This window comes from Lactuca serriola, chromosome 6 (assembly GCF_051521515.1).
Source record: "Lactuca serriola cultivar US96UC23 chromosome 6, Lser_US96UC23_V15, whole genome shotgun sequence".
In the NCBI taxonomy this organism is placed as follows: domain Eukaryota; kingdom Viridiplantae; phylum Streptophyta; class Magnoliopsida; order Asterales; family Asteraceae; genus Lactuca; species Lactuca serriola.
The window spans coordinates 80578988-80600407 of NC_136413.1; the positions used below are offsets into that span (position 1 = coordinate 80578988).

Consider the following 21420-nt stretch of genomic DNA (forward strand, 5'->3'; position numbering starts at 1 on the left):
CATTGTATTTGATCTTTGTGTTTTAGAGAGTTTTTGGATTCTAGAAATCAAATTGTTACTTGATTTGAGTCATAATTCGACTTTCTTCACTAGAATTCAAGTGATTTTTGCTTTCTATCTCTAGAAACCCATTCAAAATCACTTTCTCTCTCTCTCTCGAAAAACCCAAGTTCTTATCAATTGATCAAAGATGATGTACTTGCGTTATGATTCTTACGTTGTGATCATTGAAGATGTCAAATACAAAGTCAACGAAAATCAATTCTATGGATTATTGTTGAAAGGTGGCTTCATTTCATGGGATACTATGGTTTCTTATGGAGATTTGAAGGACGATCATGGAAGATTGATTTTTCAACCACTTTTGAAGATAGGATGCTTGGTTGAAATTTCCATGAACATGGTATCTTGGAGTGAAAATCAAAAGGAACTAGAAGAAAGAGATTTGTTTGATAAGAAATACATTTCTCTTGTTGAAAACCCAAATGATCTTCATGCTCTTAAGTTTTTTGAAGTTCAATACTATGTAATTCAATGTGATGTTCTTGATGTTATTGAAGTTCATGATAAGAAGATTCAAGTTGATTCTCTTAAAGATGAAAAAGTTTTTTTTTTTTTGCTCAGTTAGAGTTCAAACCAATGATATTTTGTGTTCTTGTGATTCGTTTGAAGGAATGATTCCTTATCGGAAGCCATCAATCCAAGAAATTTACAAATATCAAACTCCAAAAGATTTGATTCAAACTTGCAAAGTTGAAGTTGTCAAGAATAAAGTTGTTCTTGAAATCAAATCTTCAAGATGCAAAAAGATGAGAAAGAAAAAGAAGAAGATAAAAAACAAGAACAAATGGGTTTATTCATAAAAATCTTCAAATGTTGTTGTGAAGCTGAAATCCATGAAGCAAAATGGGTTCCAAAGCAACAATCTCCAAGTTTTTGTAATGGATTTGAATTCAAAACCCAAAAGTGTTGAGGGTTCTTATGAAGATGGTGTTAGATCGTTGAAGAACACAAAGAACGAGTTGTACAACACGCATCATGGGTGGTACAATTTTCAATTTGGTGATTTGCTTGTTCCAACAAAAAAACCAAGATCATCAATGGTTGATTCATGTGTTGCAAATGGAAAAAGAATCATCAAGAAGATGTCTCAAGTTTTCAAATGGATTCCAAAACGATCTTGATTTTTGATGATCCGATTAAGAACGATCCAAGTTTTATTGAAATTCAATTTTAATTTCTATTCGTGCGTTTTGTTTTTCATTTTTGATCGTTTTGATTCATTGGATATATTTCATTTCAAACCCCATTGTTGATTCAATTATTATTTTTACATCAATCAAAAAATCAAAATCATATTGTCACAATTTTTCTTTATTTTGAATCCATTTTTTTTCTTCAATATTTCGAAATGATAAAACTGCAAAAATGGCACCCCGTGGTTTCTCATTTTATGTGGCTACGGTCCAAACATTTGAAAAGTTGTAGATTTGGTCCTTTTAAACAAGTTTTGTTGTGGTTTTGGTCCCTCATTCGTTAAGTTTAACTGGTTGGCTGTTAACTTCCTTAAAATGACAATTTTACCCCCATGGACTATTTTCGTAGTTTTGTCTTTCACTATACTATAAGGACCATTTTTGCATACATTCTTTTTTATTTTAATGAAGTATTATATATTAATAGATATTATTTTTAATATATAATATTATATATTCATAAATTTTTTTATTGGATTATTAATTTATTTTAGTTGATTTAAAAAAAAAAAATTGTTGGAGTAATTCTTTTTTATTGAATTATTATATATCAATACATATAGTTTTTAATATATAATATTTATATCATAATAAATATTATGTTATTGGATTATCATTTTTTAGTTAACTTTTGTAATTTTTAATTAATTTTTATTGTATTATTACTTTTAATTTATTATTTTCTTGATATACTAAATGTTGTTTTATTGGGTTATTAATTTATTTTAGTTAATTATATATATTTTTAATTTTTTTGTCGAAATAATTCTTTTTTATTGAATTATTATATATCAATACATATAGTTTTAATATATAATATTTATATCATAATAAATATTATATTATGAGATTATTATATATTACAAAACATTATTGTATTGGATTATAAATTTATTTTAGTTGATTCTTTTTATAATTTCTTTTTTGTTGGAGCAATTCTTTTTAATTAGATTATTATATATCAACAAATATTATTTTTAATATATAATATTTACATCATAATAAATAATACATTATTGGATTATTAATTTTTGTAATTTGTTTTTTTTGAATTATTAATTTGTTGAAATATTATTTTTAATTTATTATTTTTTAATATAATAAATATTATCTTATTGGATTATTATTTTATTTTGAATGTATACTATTAATTGTTTTTAATTTTATTAGTTTCACCACTAAGTCGCCGAAATACGTAAAAGTGTCGCTTATCATTGTCAAAAATTGGCAGGATCATCTCCAAACACCTTCATTGAAGGTTCAATAGATACCCTACCCTATTCCACCTAGCGTTGCTGGTAGCCACCTGCGACAACCTCTTCATAATCCACTGGAATCCTTCATATCCCACATAATGCGCAACAAACCCTTATAATATTTATAAGTGGTGGTGGTGACCGAGTGATGGTGGTGGTATTTTCCCTATGGTTTCTCATTATAAACTAAATGAAATGAAAGTGTTTGGCAGCGATCTTAATGATTTCGATGATGAGAGACGACGATTTTGCGTATCTCATGACTTTGTGGTGGAACTAATAAAATTAACAAGAACTATTATTATAATTAAAAATAAATTAATAATCCAATAAAATAATATTTAGTATATGAAGAAAATAATAAATTAAAAGTAATAATCCAATAAAAAATAGTTTAAAAAAAGAAATTACAAAAATTAACTAAAAGATAATAATAATCCAATAATATAATATTTATTAATATATAAATATTATATATTAAAAACTATATTTATTGATATATAATAATTTAATAAATAATAATTACTTCGACAATTGTTTTTTAAAAAAAAGAATTAACTAAAATAAATTAATAATCCAATAAAACAATATTTAGTATATGAAGAAAATAAAAAATTAAATAATCCAATAAAAATAATTTTAAAAAAAGAGTTAAAAATATTAACTAAAAGAAATTAATAATCTAATAATATAATATTTATTATTTTATAAATATTATATATTAAAAACTATATGTATTGATATATAATAACTAAATAAAAAGAATTACTCTAACAAAAAAAACAAAAAAAAATCAACTATAATAAACTAATAATCCAATAAAACAATATTTATTAATTTATAATATTATATATTAAAAATAATATTTATTAATATATAATACTTCGATAAAATAAAAAAAAATGTATGCAAAAATGGTCCTTATGGTATGGTAAAAATCAAAACTACGAAAATGGTCAATGAGGGTAAAATTACCATTTTAAAAAACTTAACAGCCAACCAGTTAAACTTAACGGATGAGGGACTAAAACTACAATAAAGCTTGTTGAAAAGGACCAAATTTGCAACTTTTCAAACGTTTGGACCATAACCATATAAAATAAGAAACCACGGGGACCATTTTTGTAATTTTGTCTTTCGAAATTCACTTGAGCCCAAAATTACAACTCACATTACTGTTCATCGATCATTTCTAAGCCCAAATAAACAAACCTGTTACCTTTCATTGATCCAAAGTTTTTGAGTCCACTTTTTTTTGTTATACTATTCATGATCCGATAATTCCATCCAAAAAGTCAAATAATTATACCTAATTGATTCTTCCGATATCTTCCTATCTAATAAAACAGTACAATAAATGACACGTGGCACCTCCTTAGTCCATCCTTCCTTGCTTTTCCCGCTCATTTTTGTCAACTGAAATTCCAGAATTGCCCTCCATGTTATTTATCACTGAAAACATGAAAAAATTATAAATTTTTTTTATAATTCGGAAAATATTTAAATCACGAAATAAAGATATTTGAAATTTGAATTTTCAATTATACCTTATGATTCTGCAACAAATATGGCATAAAATAAATTTTAAACTCTATCACTTCCAAAAAATCAGCAAATCAATTTTCCATCCCACTAAATCAGCAATCGAATATCAGTCGAATATATATACACCTTTACATGCGTGTTTAACTTCCTGTTTCACTACGCACAAATCAGACTTTATTCATCAGGTAAGGAGACTACATTGTTTACTTTGTGTTTTTAATATATCGATGGTATACTCATGGATCTATCTTTTTTTTTTTTGCTTGCAGTGTGTTTTTCTTATATCCATGATATATACTCATCAATATATATATATATATATATATATATATATATATATATATATATATATATATATATATATATATTGCATAATCAACTGGGTTAGTTTACTGTTTTTTATATCCTGTTAACCCTGTTCTTTATATACTCATCGATATATACTGTTTCATCATGTATCTGTATCTCAGATTGTTGAATAGCAATGCATTTATAAACTGTTAATCATGTTTTTTCCTTAAGTATTTGAAGTCATTTATGTACCCATAAGGCACTTAAAGAAGTTATAACATTCTGTATTTCTACCAATGAAAATCAGTTAAATATCAATGTAATTTTTATTATATTTTTTTAACTTGCAAGGTACAATGGAACATAGTACTCCGATAAAGGAGATTGACTCAATCAAGGACGATTTCACAATTAAGGTTCGGATCATATGTCTTTGGACTCAAAAGTCAAGATTTGATGCAAACGAAACATACTAGATTGAAATGGTTTTGATGGATGAGGAGGTATAAAATGCATATATTCAATTATTATTGTTATAAAAATATATTCGTAATTGCAAGCAATTATTTTTAAATTTTTGTAATTCAATTTTTTTAGGGAAGGAAAAGTCATGCATCTTGTCTGAAGAAATGGTTTCCTAAATTCCACCGCTACTTAAAAGAGGATAGTTCCTTATACATTAGGAAACCTAATGCCGCACCAAATACTTCAAACTTTAAGTTTACTGATCCAGACAAAAAACTTATTTTTAATCAAGATACAACTGTGAAAAATTGTGAAAACTTTTCTGGTTCTGCACATGGCTTTGTTTTTGTTGACTTCAATACGATTGTTTCTAACAACATCCTGGAGTCAAACTCTTTTGGTTGGTTCTTTTCATATTAAGTTTTGTTATATAACATTTTATTTTCTTTCATTTTATTACAAATTGATAATTCTTATTAACTTAATCTTATATTTTGTTGCTTTTGTAGATATTATTAGACACATTTTTGAATATGGGCGTATGGATACCTCGGAACAAGATACATCAAAACACAAGATGCTCTTGCATCTTCAAGATATAGAGTATTCACCATTATTACAAACAAATAATATACTTTCAAATATATTATCTACAATATTTGTTTATTTTTTCAGGGATACTAAGCTAAAGGTAACTTTGTGGGGTCATAATGCATACTACATGCAAGATTTTCTTGCTAACAGTAATAGCCTTGCTCCAGTAGTTGTTATTGTTCAGTTTGCCAAAGTGAAGTTTATTAATGTTTTGTACTTATTTTTCACAACCATTTAATAAAATTTTATATATACTTAAGTAATAAATTATATTTTTTGTAGGTCATCCTTTTTCATCCAGCTACTTTGATGTTAGTAGGTTGTTCATAAACAATGATATGGATGAAATTACAAGCTACAAGAACAAATATTTTCATTTATAATTTCGTTTGTATTTTCACATTCAGTTTTTTCATATTATAATAAATTTTAATTCCTTTCTTTGTTATAAATGAACAGATTGGTTTCTGAAAATGGACAACAACTTTCATCAAGTGGAATCAAAATGATGGAATCAAAACAAGTCACATAACAGGATGACTTTCTAAAAAATAATGTGTTTTCTAACATTGATGATTTGTTTGAACCTTTGGAGGTACTTTACGCTATTTTTATAGTTTTTACTTTAATGCACTTTTATTTATAAATTTTAAAAGTTTAAGAAAGAGACATAATATATTGTTATAACGAAAGTAACATACACTGGCATAAACTAACATTTTCTTAACATTAAACATTATTTAATTTTCCAGGAAAAAACTATCGTTATTGTTTGTACTGTTAAGGGAATACGTCAAAACATACGTTGGTATTACCTTGCTTGTAGCAACTGCAAAAAGTCATCAAAACAAAAAGAGTCTTCTACTGATAAGGTTGATGGTTCTCATGAAGTGGCCAAATTCGTTACTTATGAATGTGCTAATCCTAAATGTAAAAATATCAAAATTTTGGTTATTCTAAGGTATTACATATTTATTTTATATAAAAGCAATATATGTTTATTGTAATTGTGTAATATAATATGATTTTATACTTTATTTAGATTTAAAATCCCATTTCGGGTTCAAGACAACACAAGGACCTTGACTTTAACCTTATTTGATCAAGAAGCAAAGAAGTTGTTTAAATATACAGGTAAAGAGTTGTATGATATAAACAACAAGGTATTATTTTATAGTTCTAAATTACTTCTTTATGTTATACAATTATATAGTTATACACAAATTTTCTAACAATTATTTTTTATATTTTAGCTTGTCATCAATTTGGATTTGTATCCAATGGAGTTGAAAGTTGTGGTGGAGAAAAAGTTGGCAATTAAGATTGATATCTCAAGCTACAATGTGACTAATAAAAGTAATATTTATGGGATATCAAGATTAATCGATAATGCAAACATAATTGATGAACTTGAAAAAAAGAATATTAGTCCTCAGGTTTTTTTCAACAATTATATTTAGTTTTTAACACTTTGATCAACAATATCTGACTCAATAGCAATTTCTTTTTCATCTCATGATGCAGCCTACTAATTCAGATTCATTCATGATTGGTTCTTCAGATATTGGTTCCCAAGAGACCAAAGTTGTCAAGGTTGTAGTTTTTAAATTATAATTCTGAAGTTTTATGTTTTAATGTATAACAACTAACTAAATCTTTTATAGGATTCTTTTTCACAGACAGGTGACAATTTAACACCTTGTGCTAGGGACAACTCAACTGCAACAAGTCCTACAAAGTTGATTTTTACACCAACTGAGTTGAAAAGAAACCTTTCTACATGCATAGATATTGATGAAATGGAGAATTTGTCAACATCTAAGTCTGCTCGATTGTCACCACCAGATGAACAACCTATGGCTCTATTGGTCCCAAAGAAAGAAAAGTAAATGTATTTTACTTTTACAAACAATCTTACTTCATGGTTGTGAATGCTTTTTGTTTGGGATTTGATGGTTTTTGTTTGGTGGATTGGTTTGAATGGTTTTTGTTTGGGATTTGATGGTTTTTATATTTATTTCTTGAGTATACATTGTGTTATTTTTGTTATTCCTATAATGCCCTTCACTAGGTTATTTTGATTTTGGTATAACTGATTTGATACAACATTGATTTTATCTCCTAAATGACTATTATTTCCTCAATATTTGATAATATAACATCTTATTATGACTTTATTCTTCATTCGAAAGTATTAATTAAGGAGAAAACATTAATCTAGGTATTAATACAATAAATAGCAATGTACTATAATTTATTTGTTAATAGAAAAAATAAAAGTATCATGATATTAAACATCAAATATAAACATTAAGTAATATTAGGTATTTGTTATTGAACATCACCAAAATAAAATCCTTTGATGATAATATTTTGTATTTCTAACTAAATTTAACTAAGTTATTTACCCATAAATCACTTAAACAAATGATAAGATTCTGTTTTTCTATCGATCAAAATTAGTTAAATAGAAATGCACTTTCTTTTTTACTGTTTCATGGATTAAAACTTATATTGAAACGTAAATATTATACAATGTCTAAATTGCCCCTCCATTATCAAGATAGTGTTTAATCAATCAATTGTAGAATTTACATTATCTTTGTATTTAACAAACTTATTTACTAATAACTCACTTAAACAAATGTTAATATTTTCTATTCTATCAATTAAATTCAGTTAAAAAGCAATTTACCTGTATCAATGTAAAAACGTAATATTATACAAAGCCTAAATTGCCCATCCATTATATTATTTGTTTTTAAATCTTTTAAAATGCCTAAAATGCCCCGCCCAATCTTATAATAGTCTTATTTACTAAGAACTCACCCAAATTGCCCTTAAAGTTTGATTTTGAATTTGTACATTATGTTTCTAAAAATGTTCTTCAAGTTTATAATTTACTTTTAAGGTTATTATACTTGATAAATTATGTCTCCAATTCAAGATCCTATATGTACTTTTATTCGTTCTTGATTATAACAATGTAATTTCTACGAAAAGAACTTTATTTTTACACTTATATCATGGGTTGTTCAATTTGAAACGTAAATATTATACAATGCCTAAATTGCCCCTCCACTATCAAGATAGTATTTAATCAATCAAATGTATAATTTACATTATCTATGTATTTAAAAAACTTATTTACTAAAAACTCACTTAAACAAATGTTAACATTATCTATTCTATAAATCAAAATAAATTAAATAGCAATTTATCTGTATCACGATTAGTGTAATTAAAATAACTATATTTTTGGTTTTTTAAATCTTTTAAAATGTCTAAAATGCCCCTCCCATTATTAAGATAGTTTTAATTAATAACAACTCACCCAAATTGCCCTTAAAGTTTGATTCTGAATTTGTACATAACGATTCTAAAAAAATTCTTCAAGTTCCTAATTTAGTTATAAGGTTATTATATTTGAAAAATTCATGTCTCAAATTCAAGATTCTATATGTACTTTTATTCGTTGCTGATTATAGCAATGTAATTTCTGCCAAAAGAACTTTATTTTTAATCTTATAAAATGCCTAAAATGCCCCTCCCACTAAGATAGTCTTTAATCAATTAATTTTTTATTCGTTGCTGATTTTTTGTAATTTCATATTCTGGACAATTAATGGTGTTTTACAACATTTTAATTTAAGACTTTTGTATTTAATATAAATAGTATTTGTTTGTATTTTGATTTATCAATCCTATATAACTATACAATAAATATACTTTTATTTTAGGCTACATAAAAAAAATTATTTAAATGAAACAATATCTTAAAATTTGACAGACTTACACAAGAGGTTAAAAACTAAATATAGTAAATTAATATTTATTAATCATTAAACCCGTCGTCATTCAACTTCAACCTCCCCTGTACACTGGACGTAATCGGGATTGATGTGTTTACCGCATGCGTCGATGTCTCTTCATCTCTGATTGATAATCCATTTAAACCCTCCCCAAATTTGTAAATTCTCATTCTTGCATTTTCATCACCATCAATAGATAACTTCAAATTTCTCATCCTCTATGAAAAAAAATCCGGCCAACAATGGCAACAAACATGAACGTGGATCCATGGGAAAGCCGAGGTATCAACTATGGACTGTAAGCAATGAGCAACCAAAAAACACACCGATTGTAGAGTATGGCAAAGGAAACGACAAGAGATTCACCATTAGAGTTGTCCATGGTGGATTTTTTACTGATTATCTAGGTAAAACTTATGAAAAAACAAAAGTTCACTTTATTAATTTTGTCAACATCGATTTGCTTGACATGGATTTGCTTGGTAGTTTTTCTAAAAGTTTGGGTTATACAACTATGGGATACTGGTATCATAAGCCAGCTGAACAACATTCTGGTTTGTCAATGACTCCAATTTTGGATGATGATGCTTTGGTAAATTTCAAAGCAATGGTTAGGGTACATCAATTCCATGAGATTGAACATCTATATGTGGAACACAAGCCAGTATATGTGCCAACCAATTTCCCCCACTTCATGATGAACTCACCAGCCAAAAGAGCTGAGAAGCTTATTCATCTATTTGTAACAGAACACCCAGTGGCAACAGTTGATGATGGAATAGCATACATAAAGCATATGCTAAACATGACCATTCCTAGAGGAAAGATGGAAGATGTAACGGACATGGCTAAAAAGAATGTCATTGCATGGAAAGACTTAGTGTAGGTAACAGTTATCTATTTTTTTTTTTGATGAAATTACATATTTCATGGTTAAGACATTTTGTAATTATGTGTTGTATATTTTGGTGTAATAGAACATCATATTTTGTAACCACTTTGAAACTCATATTTTGATTAATGTCTTATATGATGTGTTTATATATTTTATGTTAATGGTCATGTAACTCCCTAGGTTTTTCATTTTTGGAGCATAGTATATTTGTAATTATGGATATTATATCACCAATAAAGATTTAATATATTATTTTGTGTTGCTGATCTCATGAAATTGTGTAATTAAACATAATATTAGTAATATATAACTTTAAGAATCTAGAAAAAGTTAACCAAAAATTTCGAGCATTTAAGATGTATAAAATGCCTATCCCACTATTAATATACTCTTAAGATTGTGGAATTTGAATATGGATGCACTGTAAGCTATTTGAATATGGATGCACCGTAAGCTGTTCTTGGATTTTTTGTAATTTCATGTTCTTGACAATTAATGGCTTTTTACATAATATTAATAGAATACTTTTATATTTAATTAAGTTATTAAGTTATTTTATTAATAATATCAATTCACCTTCTTACAATGAAGAACAAATAGGAAAAAAACATTTTTTTTTAAAAATTTCACCGATATTCATGGATGATTAACAATAATTTTTATAATAGTTTCAAAATTTCAAAAAAAAATTATCGTTCCCTCCACACAATTTCAAAATCAAAAGTTCAAACCTGAATTAAAAAATTATAAAATCCTAACCTTATTTTAATTCATTTCCTCTGGATCGTCTTTGCTTTGCCGATAGTAGCTGCGCTTTTTCGTTGTTGATTTATGTTGTCCTCTCAAATTGACAATTACAAGTACGCAAATCTTTATTCTTGAAAAAAATGAAATTTCCAGTTAATATTGAAGTCGATTTGTAATACACCTTCGCCTCCGGTCCCATTTTTCTTATCTTAACTCATCTTTGACCTTCTAGGTTTAAAAGATCGACACAACAAACGAATAAGCCTTAACCTAACTATTTGTTTTCGTTCTTCGTTTCTATCTATACATACAACTCCGACTGTAATGTGCAGAACCAGTTTCAGACTAATCTAAGCGTTTCTTTTATCTTTTTACTAAAGAAAGTTCCTATTGATGCTCCATGTTTAAGTAAATATGCGTAAATGGTCCCTGTTTAATAATAGATGACAACTAACTTGTATATTAACTTGTGAATCATTAACAAAAATTTATGTACATTTTTTTACTCATATGTTTTTTAATATAAATAATATTTGTTCACATTTTATTTTATAAATGTTACATAAATATACAATAAATATACTTATTATATTAAGGTACATAAGAAAATATAAAAGAAACGTTATGCAATCATATTTAAAAAATTGACCCATTTAAAGAATATGATAAAACAAATTGCAATTATATGTCAAATATTTTCATAACCTTAGTTTATACTTTATTTTGCTTTAATTTAATCATACTCTTTACTGTTTATAAACCTGTCTTATAAATTAATTGTTGTTAATTCTTCAGATTGCAGATATATCATGAAGTCGTTTAATTCTAAAAAGAGTAGAAAATTAAATAGTTTTTATTTAGATAATAAAAATAACATTAATTTGTCTACTACATCAAGCCGACAAACTTCAACAGCTACAAGTACACTTGATACATCTTTTAACGGTATGTTTGTTCTTTAACATTTTTTTTTATATTTTTGTTACATATTTTTTAAGCTCTAAATATATTTTTTAATTACACAAAAATATCACATAATTTATTTTCATATTATAAAATTACAAAGTTTTTATAATTTCTATATATTTTTAAAACATATTGTTAAATCCATATTTAAATAAATATATTATCTTCTTGAAGCAATTTCATAATCAAACAATAACATGTATTATTCTATCAATAATCTTTATTAACATAATAAGAAAAAACAAAAAAATTGCCTACTTCATCGACCACGGAAGATTTATCATTTGCAACAATTCTTAACAACAGTTACAAAGGTAAATTTCTTTCTTCACTGTTATTATTATTTATTACATATTAATATGAAAAATTTAATTTTAACCAAATTTCAACCATTTATTATATTCAGTTTGATTTTGAAAACAATTATTTACACTTTTACACTCATATACTTTTTATATCATATGTTTTTTATTCGTTATACAGGAAGAAATGATTTTATGTACTACTTGCAAGCAAAAGAGAAAAGAAGACAAAGAAAATTACATTTGGATAACAAGAGGTCCAAGAAAAAGAATACAAAATCTAGTGTTCAAAATCGATGTGGAACACATGTCTTAACACACACAGATATTTGCAATTTTATTATTTTATTTTTTAATTTTCACCATTCATATATTTATATAAAAATACATACATTATCATCATTTTTTATTATTTCAACGTACTAATATAAACGTTACATGCTAATTTAAAAGTATAATAAATGTCTTCATTTTTTTAACAATTTATTTTTTACCGATCAATCAAAACAAGTTGTTCGTGAAAAAGAAAATGGTTGTTCGTATAAATCTCATGTAAACCAAAATACACCCCTACAATCATCTTCTTCATATATAAATATTAGAACTCCGTTATCTAACATTTCAAATAGTAATAATTTTACTTTTCAAAAATATCTTTCAACCACTTTTAAACATTTCAAATGTTAATAATTTTACTATTTTTTTTCCAGGCAATAGTAGTTTCAATAACTACACAACTTCAACGTTACAAAATAATACACATTACTCTGGACTTTGTAATGGTATGGCCTCCAGAAATGCATCTACAATAAGTGCTTTTCCATCGTCAATCAAGTTAAATTCAGGATGTCATAAATTAAAAAGGAAGTTGGAAAAATTATCTCCTATTCTATTTATTGACTTGACAGCAGATGTAGAAAATATGCATGAAGTCATTACTGAAAACCAAATAATTTGTATTTCCAAAGGTAATCCATATATATATATATATATATATATATATATATATATATATATATATATATATATACACACCCATTTTATATTTCTTTTACAACTCAAATAATGTATTATAACTGTTTATGAAATTCAATATTTTGCTTATACATCTTTATTTTAGTACAAAATATGGTGATCAAATTGTGGTATGTCAAACATGTCATGCAAAATTGTGGTATGTCAAATATGTTGTAGTTATGGCAATGTTCAAATTATGAAGGAATGTTTCGAGGAACGGATTCTAAAATCAAAATACTTTATGAAAAACATTCGACGTTACAATTCAATGTTTTCTTTTACGTCAATGGGTGGTAAAATTGATTCTTCAATCAATAGAGGAAATGGTCCTTACATTTTCAGACTTGGTGGTCAAAATTATCATAATATTGGAAGCCTTTTACCACCAGATGGATCGCAACCAAAATTCTCTCAGTTATACATTTATGATACGGACAACGAAAATTCAAATAGACAAAGATGTTTTGGGTATATCTTCAACCTTCTTATTCATATTTAATTTCGATCTTTTTTTATACTAATATTAAGTATATTTTCAATTTTTGTAGTGGGGAAAAACATCAATCTACATCAATCGATAATGATATTATTGAAGATTTGAAGTTGATGTTAGATTCAAATAATGTCCTGGTTAGGTCTTATAGGATGGTAAGAGATACTTTTAAAAAATATCCTCAAGTTGATATGAAGTTAAAAATCATTGGCAGAAGAGATCGAGATGGAAGGACATATAACCTACCAACTACTTCTGAGGTTGTCGCTTTAATTATAGGTGACATTTCTGATTCAGTTGAAAATAAAGATATCGTTGTTGAAACTAAGTCGGGATTTCTACAACGTATCAGTGAATTGCATCCTTCTTACCTTCCTCTCCAATATCCACTACTATTTTCATATGGAGATGATGGTTAGAACATTGATATTCTTCATAGAGGTGTTACATCTACAACAAACAACAAGCGCGAAAATGTACAATGAGAGAATTTTTCGCTTTTAGAATTCAAGACAGGGATCATTCGTTCTCACTTATTCTTAATTCAAAAAGGTTGTTTCAACAATTTTTGGTAGATGCTTACACCATGATTGAAACTGAGAGATTGTATTACATACGTAGGCAACAACATGTTCTTATATGCGAGTCTTATGAGAATTTACGTAACCAAAAAGCTCAAGGAACTACAGATATCTCCAACGTCGGCCAGCATGTGATATTACCTTCATATTTTACTGGTGGTGCGCGCTATATGCTGCAAAACTATTTGGATGACATGTCATTATGCAAATGGTTTGGATATCCTGATTTCTTCATAACCTTTACGTGTAATCCCAAATGGTCAGAGGTTAAAATGTTTCTTAAAGATACTTCACTTCAGCCAGAAGACAAACCTGATATACTATGCAGGTTGTTCAAGATCAAGCTTGATGCATTTATTAAAGACTTAAGGGAGAATCACATTTTTGGCATAGTTCAAGCAGGTATTTGAAATAATGTTTCTTCATAATTGATAAAAGTTTATGCTATTTATTATATATTTTTTTATATTTTTAATTACGGTATAATCATATTTGATTTTTGTGCAAAATATTATGCAGTTGTTTATACAATTGAATTTCAAAAACGAGGTTTGCTCCATAGTCATATATGTCTATTTATGCATTCTGACTACAAGCTACCTACTGTTGAATTTATCGATCCGATAATTCCGCTGAGATACCAAATATAGATGAAGATCCAAAATTATATTCTCTTGTGAATGAGTTCATGATTCATGGTCCATGTGGTGCTGAAAATATCAATTGTCCTTGTATGGTCGACAAAAAGTGCTCGGAAAACTTTCCAAAGCAATTCTGTAATCATGCGTCTGTTGATCAGAATGGTTTTCCGTTATATAGGAGAATAAATGATGGTTGTGAAGTTGGATAATAGAAATGTTGTCCCTTACAACAAATATCTATTGAAAGATATTAAGCACATATTAATGTTGAATGGTGCAATCAGGGTTCTTCTATAAAATATTTATTTAAATACATAAATAAGGGACCTGATAGAGCTACAGTTGGCATTGTACAAAGCAAAAACGATTGTGATACTAATGATGCAGTTGATGAAATAAATGAGTACTACGACAGTAGATATTTATCTGCATGTGAAGCATCATGGCGAATTTTTAAATATGATGTTCATTACAGATATCCTTCTGTTGTTAGACTGCCTTTTCATCTTCCTGGTCAACAACAAATTATATATGGGGAAGACGATGATATTGACGATGTTCTGGACAAACCTTCTGTTGCTTCTTCAATGTTCAGTACTTGGATGGAGTGTAATGCAGTTAATGCTGATGCACAGAAACTTACGTATGTTGAATTTCCTACAAAGTTTGTTTGGCAACATGGTGATAGGATTTGGAAGCCACGGAAAGTAGGAAAGTGCATTGGTAGAATTCATTTGGTTTCACCTAATCTAGGTGAAGCTTATTTTTTAAGGATACTATTAAATAAGGTGAAAGGTCCCAAATCATTTGAAGAAATTTGCATAGTAAATGGTGAAGAATATTCTTCTTTTAGAGATGCTTGTTATGCTCTTGGTCTCTTGGACGATGACAAGAAATACATCGATGCAATCAAAGAAGCGAGTCATTATGGATCTGGTTTTTACCTACGATTCTTATTTGCTACATTGTTGATGTGTAACACTATGTCTAAACCGGAGGTTGTTTGGGAAAATGTGACATCCCCATTTTTCACGGTCAGAAAAGACCGATTTTGTTTATGCTTTATAAAAATCAGAGTACTTCTTTTAATAAAAATGTTGCGGAATTTGTTCCCAGTAAAACATGATAAATATGTTAACAAAGCATTTATGAAGAAATGTATTTTTATTCATTTTAAAACATTTGGGATGTCATCGTCAATACAGAAACATAAGCATAAACAGAACTTACATTCATTATCACTAGTGATCTATATCTCCTTAATCTCTCAGTGTAATGTGACTTCATATCAACACCTATGATATAAATGAACTGAGTGGGTCAGGTTGTGAAACCTGGTGAGTACATAGGGTTTTCAACCCACAATAATATAATTATTATGTTTAATTGTCAAACAGTTAACCCAATTACCCATCCCCATTATCTTCTTTACTCTTAAGGGTCTACCCTAAGAATCAGCTACTCCTCGTTAATTCATTCCTAAGGAATCGACACGAAATCCATCGTTGCCAGGGTTTACTCAACGGACACTAAATCCATAGCTGCCAGGATTTTCTCAATAGGCACTAAATCCATAGCTGCCAGGGCTATTTCGTTTATCGACAGTATCCACTCGTAATACATGTCAATGGGTTTTTAGAGTACACCGGTGAACACATCGTTCACAACACCTACAGTGTGCGAGCCTGCTAGTGTTCCACTGGACTATCTAGAATAGTCCGTGGTTGTCATCCATACTCTGCTGAATGACGGGACCATCATTTTGGAAAAAGGCTTCTCACATCGTCCACCTCTCACCCTCACTTCACGGTCTGTTTCACCTCTCAACGCATCATCCAACTCATACTCTATCTATTACATCTACCCATGTTTTACCCCAACATTATCGTAGATATAAAATACATATACAGTTTAAATCATTTAAAACATTTATAAAATCGTTCATCCAGCATAGACAACAAGTATTCAGATAATATGCACACATAGCACGTAATTTATATAAAATACTTCATATCTATGTGTAAGATGAAAGTAACTATGCACTCGCAACACGTAATATATATTAAATACTTCATATCTATGTGTAAGATGAAAGTAACTATGCACTCGCAACACGTAATATATATTAAATACTTCATATCTATGTGTAAGATGAAAGTAACTATGCACTCACTTGAAAAGGTGGTGATTCCGAACTCAGACAGCGCTTCGCTTCTTAAAAAAATAATTTCCTTCGACGAAACCTAGTATTATTACCAGTAGAGTTTAGTCCATTCGCCAAGACTAATTAATAGTCTAGCTATTATTACTATTATATAAGTGTTAAATAACACTCAATATAACTCATAATAATAGCCCAAATAATTATTTTAAGGTCCTAATAATGTTACTATAATTAAATAAAAGCTATATTAAATATAGTATAGGCGTAGCTCACTTACATCGGGTTTTTATTAAAAACCGGGCTTCGCTGGAGCAGCGTTTCCGAGCCGAAAGCTTTTCTTCTCGGAGCTGTCGGGCGCTCCAGGGCTTTCTTCTCGTGCTAGGGAGGTTCCCTAGACTTGAGAGGGGTTTAGGGAGGTTAGAGAGAAGTTAGAGAGAGAAAGAAATGCTTATGGTGTGAAGAAATAATGAAATGTTCACCCTTTATTTATAGAGATTTTATAGTAAAGTAGCCGCTAAGTTTCGTCCGTATTTTTCGCGTACGAGCTTCGTTTTCTACGTTCTTTATATCCACGCGTTGGTATTTATGAGGACTACAACTTTCATTTAGACCTCGTCGGCTAATTCTCCTTCTATCTCAGATTTACAAAAAACTGTATCGTATTTATCGCGCTCGAAGAATAGCGACTAAGCTTCGTCCATATCTTTCGCATACGAGCTCCGTTTCCAACTTTATTTATATCCACTCATTGGTATTTACGAGTACTACAACTTTCATTTAGACCCCGTTGACTAATTCTCATTCTATCTCGGATTTATAAAATTGTATCGAATTTATCGCGCTCGAAGAGTAGCGACTAAGCTTCATCCATATCTCTCGCATACGAGCTCCATTTACGACGTTATTTATATCCATGCGTTGGTATTTATGAGTACTAAAACATTCATTTAGACCTCGTTGGCTAATTCTCAATCTATCTCGGATTTACAAAACTGTATCGAATTTGTCGCGCTCGAAAAGTAGAGACTAAGCTTCGTCCATAAATTTCACATACAAGCTCCGTTTTTTACTGTCTTTTTATCGTTTAACTCCTATTAACGATATCTTCATTTCTCGTTTAGATTATTTTGGCTGAAAATCGACCGATCTAAAATTCGAATTTTCGGGCTGTGCACAGCTATGCTAAATCTTAAAAAAATCATAACTTCCTCATACGAAGTCAGATTTGGGCGTTCTTTTTATGGACACTCTCGATTTAACATTTTCTATGACTTTTGTTTAGATTTTTAAGGCTAAAATTCGCTCTATCGTAAATTCACTATTTACACTTCCCGATGCCGTGCTGGTTCCGTCGCGAAACTTCGACGGGTCATAACTTCTTCGTTATAACTCGGATTTCGACGCTCTTTATATGTACGGAAACCTTGTAACATATAATACAACTTGGTTAAAATTATTTATTCTAAATAATCTTTTGCCGAAAAGTTGTTTTCGACCCCTATTATCTCTATATTGACTAGCCCGGATCTACGAGCGTTACAGAAAACACATGGGAATATTTGGCAGATGGAATTCTTTATAACCAACGACAGAGATTCAAGTCTCCAGGTATTAAAGTTTATTATTATTATTATTTATTAAATTGTCAATTATTTATTTTTAAACATACATTAATTAATATTTTAATCTAATACAAATATTGATAATAATATTTCAAATTAATTTGCTCTTTCTCCTACAAACTTATCAATCAATGAAGATCAACTTAAGAACTTAACTTTGTTCGAGATAGAACAAGTTTTACTTCGGAACAACTTGAGTCTAAAAAATTATAAAAACATGCCTATCCCGGATGTTGATAGTGTTTCTTCTTCAAACAATCGACTTATCATCGAGGAGCTAGATTATGGCATTCTTGTTATGATGACTGAGTTTGATCGTATGTTTCTTGCATTGACAAATGAGCAACGTCACATTTTCCTTGATATCATGACTGCAGTTAAACAAAATAAAGAAGGTGCTTTCTTTGTTTATGGTTATGGTGGAACTGGTAAAACTTTCTTATGGAAGACAATATCTGCAGCTATTAGAAAAGATGGTCATATTGTTTTAAATGTTGCTTCAAGTGGGATTGCTTCATTATTATTGCCCGGAGGTAGAACAACACACTCTCGATTTGTAATTCCAGTTGAACTAAATGAGGATTCTGTTTGTAAAATAAATCGAGATAGTGACCTTGCTACGTTATTGAAAAACCTCATTGATAATTTGGGATGAAGCTCCTATGGTCCATAAGCATGCATTTGGAGCTTTAGATCGAAGTTTGAAAGATGTATTCAGGTCTAAAAATTCTACCAACTCAGATATTCCGTTTGGAGGGAAAGTTATTGTTTTTGGAGGAGATTTCAGACAGATTCTACTTGTTATTCCAGGTGGAAGTAGACAAAACATTGTTAATGCTTCTTTAAGTTCTTCATATTTATGGCAACACATAAAGATCCATAAATTAACTAAAAACATGAGACTAACTGTTGGAAGGGATCAATCTGACATAGAAAAAAATTAGAGATTTTGCAAAATGGCTGTTGGATATAGGAGAAGGCAAACTTGGTGGTATCAATGATGGAGAAACGGTTATTGATACTCCAGATGATAATCTCATTAATGATCCACATGATCCTATAGGTTCATTAATTGACTTCGTATATCCATCAATTTTGGAAAAGTACAACAATACAAACTATTTTCAAGAAAGAGCAATACTTGCTCCAAAGAATGAAGTGGTTCAAGAAATAAACGACCGTTTGCTATTGAAGTTTCCAGGAGATGAGGTTGAGTATTTAAGTTCAGATAGTATATGTCAATCTGAATTTGTCCATGATCAGTTTGATGCAAATTTATATTGACCTGATGTTTTAAATGGTATGAAAGTATCGGGTTTACCAAACCATAAGTTAGTTTTAAAAATTGGTGTTCCCGTTATGTTGCTGAGAAATATTGATAAGAAAAATGGATTGTGTAATGGGACAAGACTCCAAGTGATATCATTGAGCAAACGTGTTATTGAGGCACGTATCATATCTGGAACTAATGTTGGAAACCGCACTATTATTCCAAGAATGTCATTAACTCCATCAGAAAAGAAAATTCCCTTCACATTCCGAAGAAGATAGTTTCCATTGGCTGTATGTTTTGCAATGACCATTAATAAGAGTCAGGGACAGTCGCTATCGAAGGTTGGTTTGTTTCTCAAGCATCCCGTCTTTTCACATGACAAATTGTATGTTGCCTTATCTAGAGTTCAAAGCAGGGAAGGATTAAAATTGTTAATTTCAGATAAAGATGGTAGTCTCACAAATAAAACTTCCAATGTCGTTTATAAGGAAGTTTTTGGGAATTTATAATAACCGTTTTTCTACCATCTTTTATTTTGTTTTCGTGTGTCACACTTCATCCATCATAGTAATTAATTAATTTATAATACTTTATTGTATTTGATTTATTCATGTTAATTACATTACAATATCATAATTCTTCATTATTTCTAAAATTTGGTATCTTTTTATTTGCACTATCAAAAGTATAATTATATTTCAATTTTTAAATATTGGAGTTCCACGGGTTTAAACCTAGTTTGTTCAATAAAATCAAATACTTTGGGCGTGTTTGACACGAAGCTTTTGGAAGCGTTTAGGAGCTTCTACTTTCTAGCTTTTGATAAAACGCTCTAGTTTAAACAAAAAGTTTCGTTTGGCAGTATGAGCGTTTAGCTTTTAGTTTAACAAAACGCTCCGATTCTAAAAGCTACTTCATGTAGCGTTTAACAAAATGCTCATGAGCTTTTGAAATCAATTTCCATAATTACCCTTAAAAATATATTTATATATTTTTAATCAATTGTCCATTTACGTAATTTTATATATTTCAAAAGCTTCTAACTATTTTCGCCAAACATACATATAACAAATAAAGGCTACAACTTCCCGCTACCAGATACCTGTTACACGCTACCAACTATTCGCTTCCAGCTAACTGCTACTTTTGACAAACACACCCTTTGTGTCTGATTAATCTCGTTTTGTTTTTTTCCTATAAGCTTTCAGATCGATTTCATCTTTCTCGTCATCAATAATCGATATGTTCTTATTTTTCTTCATCTATTCTGTTCCAAAAGTCAATCTTAGTTCAATCATAGATTCGTTTGTTATTGATGATTAATATGGAGAGTTGATAAATGTTCTGTTCCAATTTTGAAAAATATCAATGATTCCCATGAAGTAACTGATCGATGATCATATTGGTGGCTTCCGGACGAAGGAAATTTGATAATCAATGAGAAATTTGGTGATTCCTATTGATGAACTCTCAAGAACAGTTGAAGGTGATGAAGAACAT

The 21420-nt window shown here is 28.8% G+C and overlaps 2 protein-coding genes and 1 long non-coding RNA gene across 3 annotated transcripts; 2 read left to right on the plus strand and 1 right to left on the minus strand.

Annotated features, from left to right (window-relative positions):
* Positions 1–3713: 3713 nt before the first annotated feature.
* On the minus strand, positions 3714–11181 carry LOC145058668 (uncharacterized). Its single transcript, XR_013686464.1, has 2 exons — positions 10874–11181; positions 3714–3964 (listed from the first exon to the last, which is right to left on the minus strand). It is a non-coding gene; the product is annotated as an uncharacterized LOC145058668 (long non-coding RNA).
* Positions 11182–13432: 2251 nt separating this feature from the next.
* Positions 13433–14058, plus strand: LOC145059951 (uncharacterized). Its single transcript, XM_079007708.1, has 2 exons — positions 13433–13614; positions 13695–14058. The coding sequence occupies exons 1-2, from the start codon at positions 13433–13435 to the stop codon at positions 14056–14058; spliced, it is 546 nt and encodes a 181-aa protein (XP_078863834.1).
* A 62-nt stretch (positions 14059–14120) lies between these two features.
* On the plus strand, positions 14121–19931 carry LOC145059952 (uncharacterized). The gene is made up of 6 exons (XM_079007709.1): positions 14121–14622; positions 14740–14769; positions 15249–15836; positions 18785–19237; positions 19305–19493; positions 19621–19931. The coding sequence occupies exons 1-6, from the start codon at positions 14121–14123 to the stop codon at positions 19929–19931; spliced, it is 2073 nt and encodes a 690-aa protein (XP_078863835.1).
* Positions 19932–21420: the final 1489 nt, after the last annotated feature.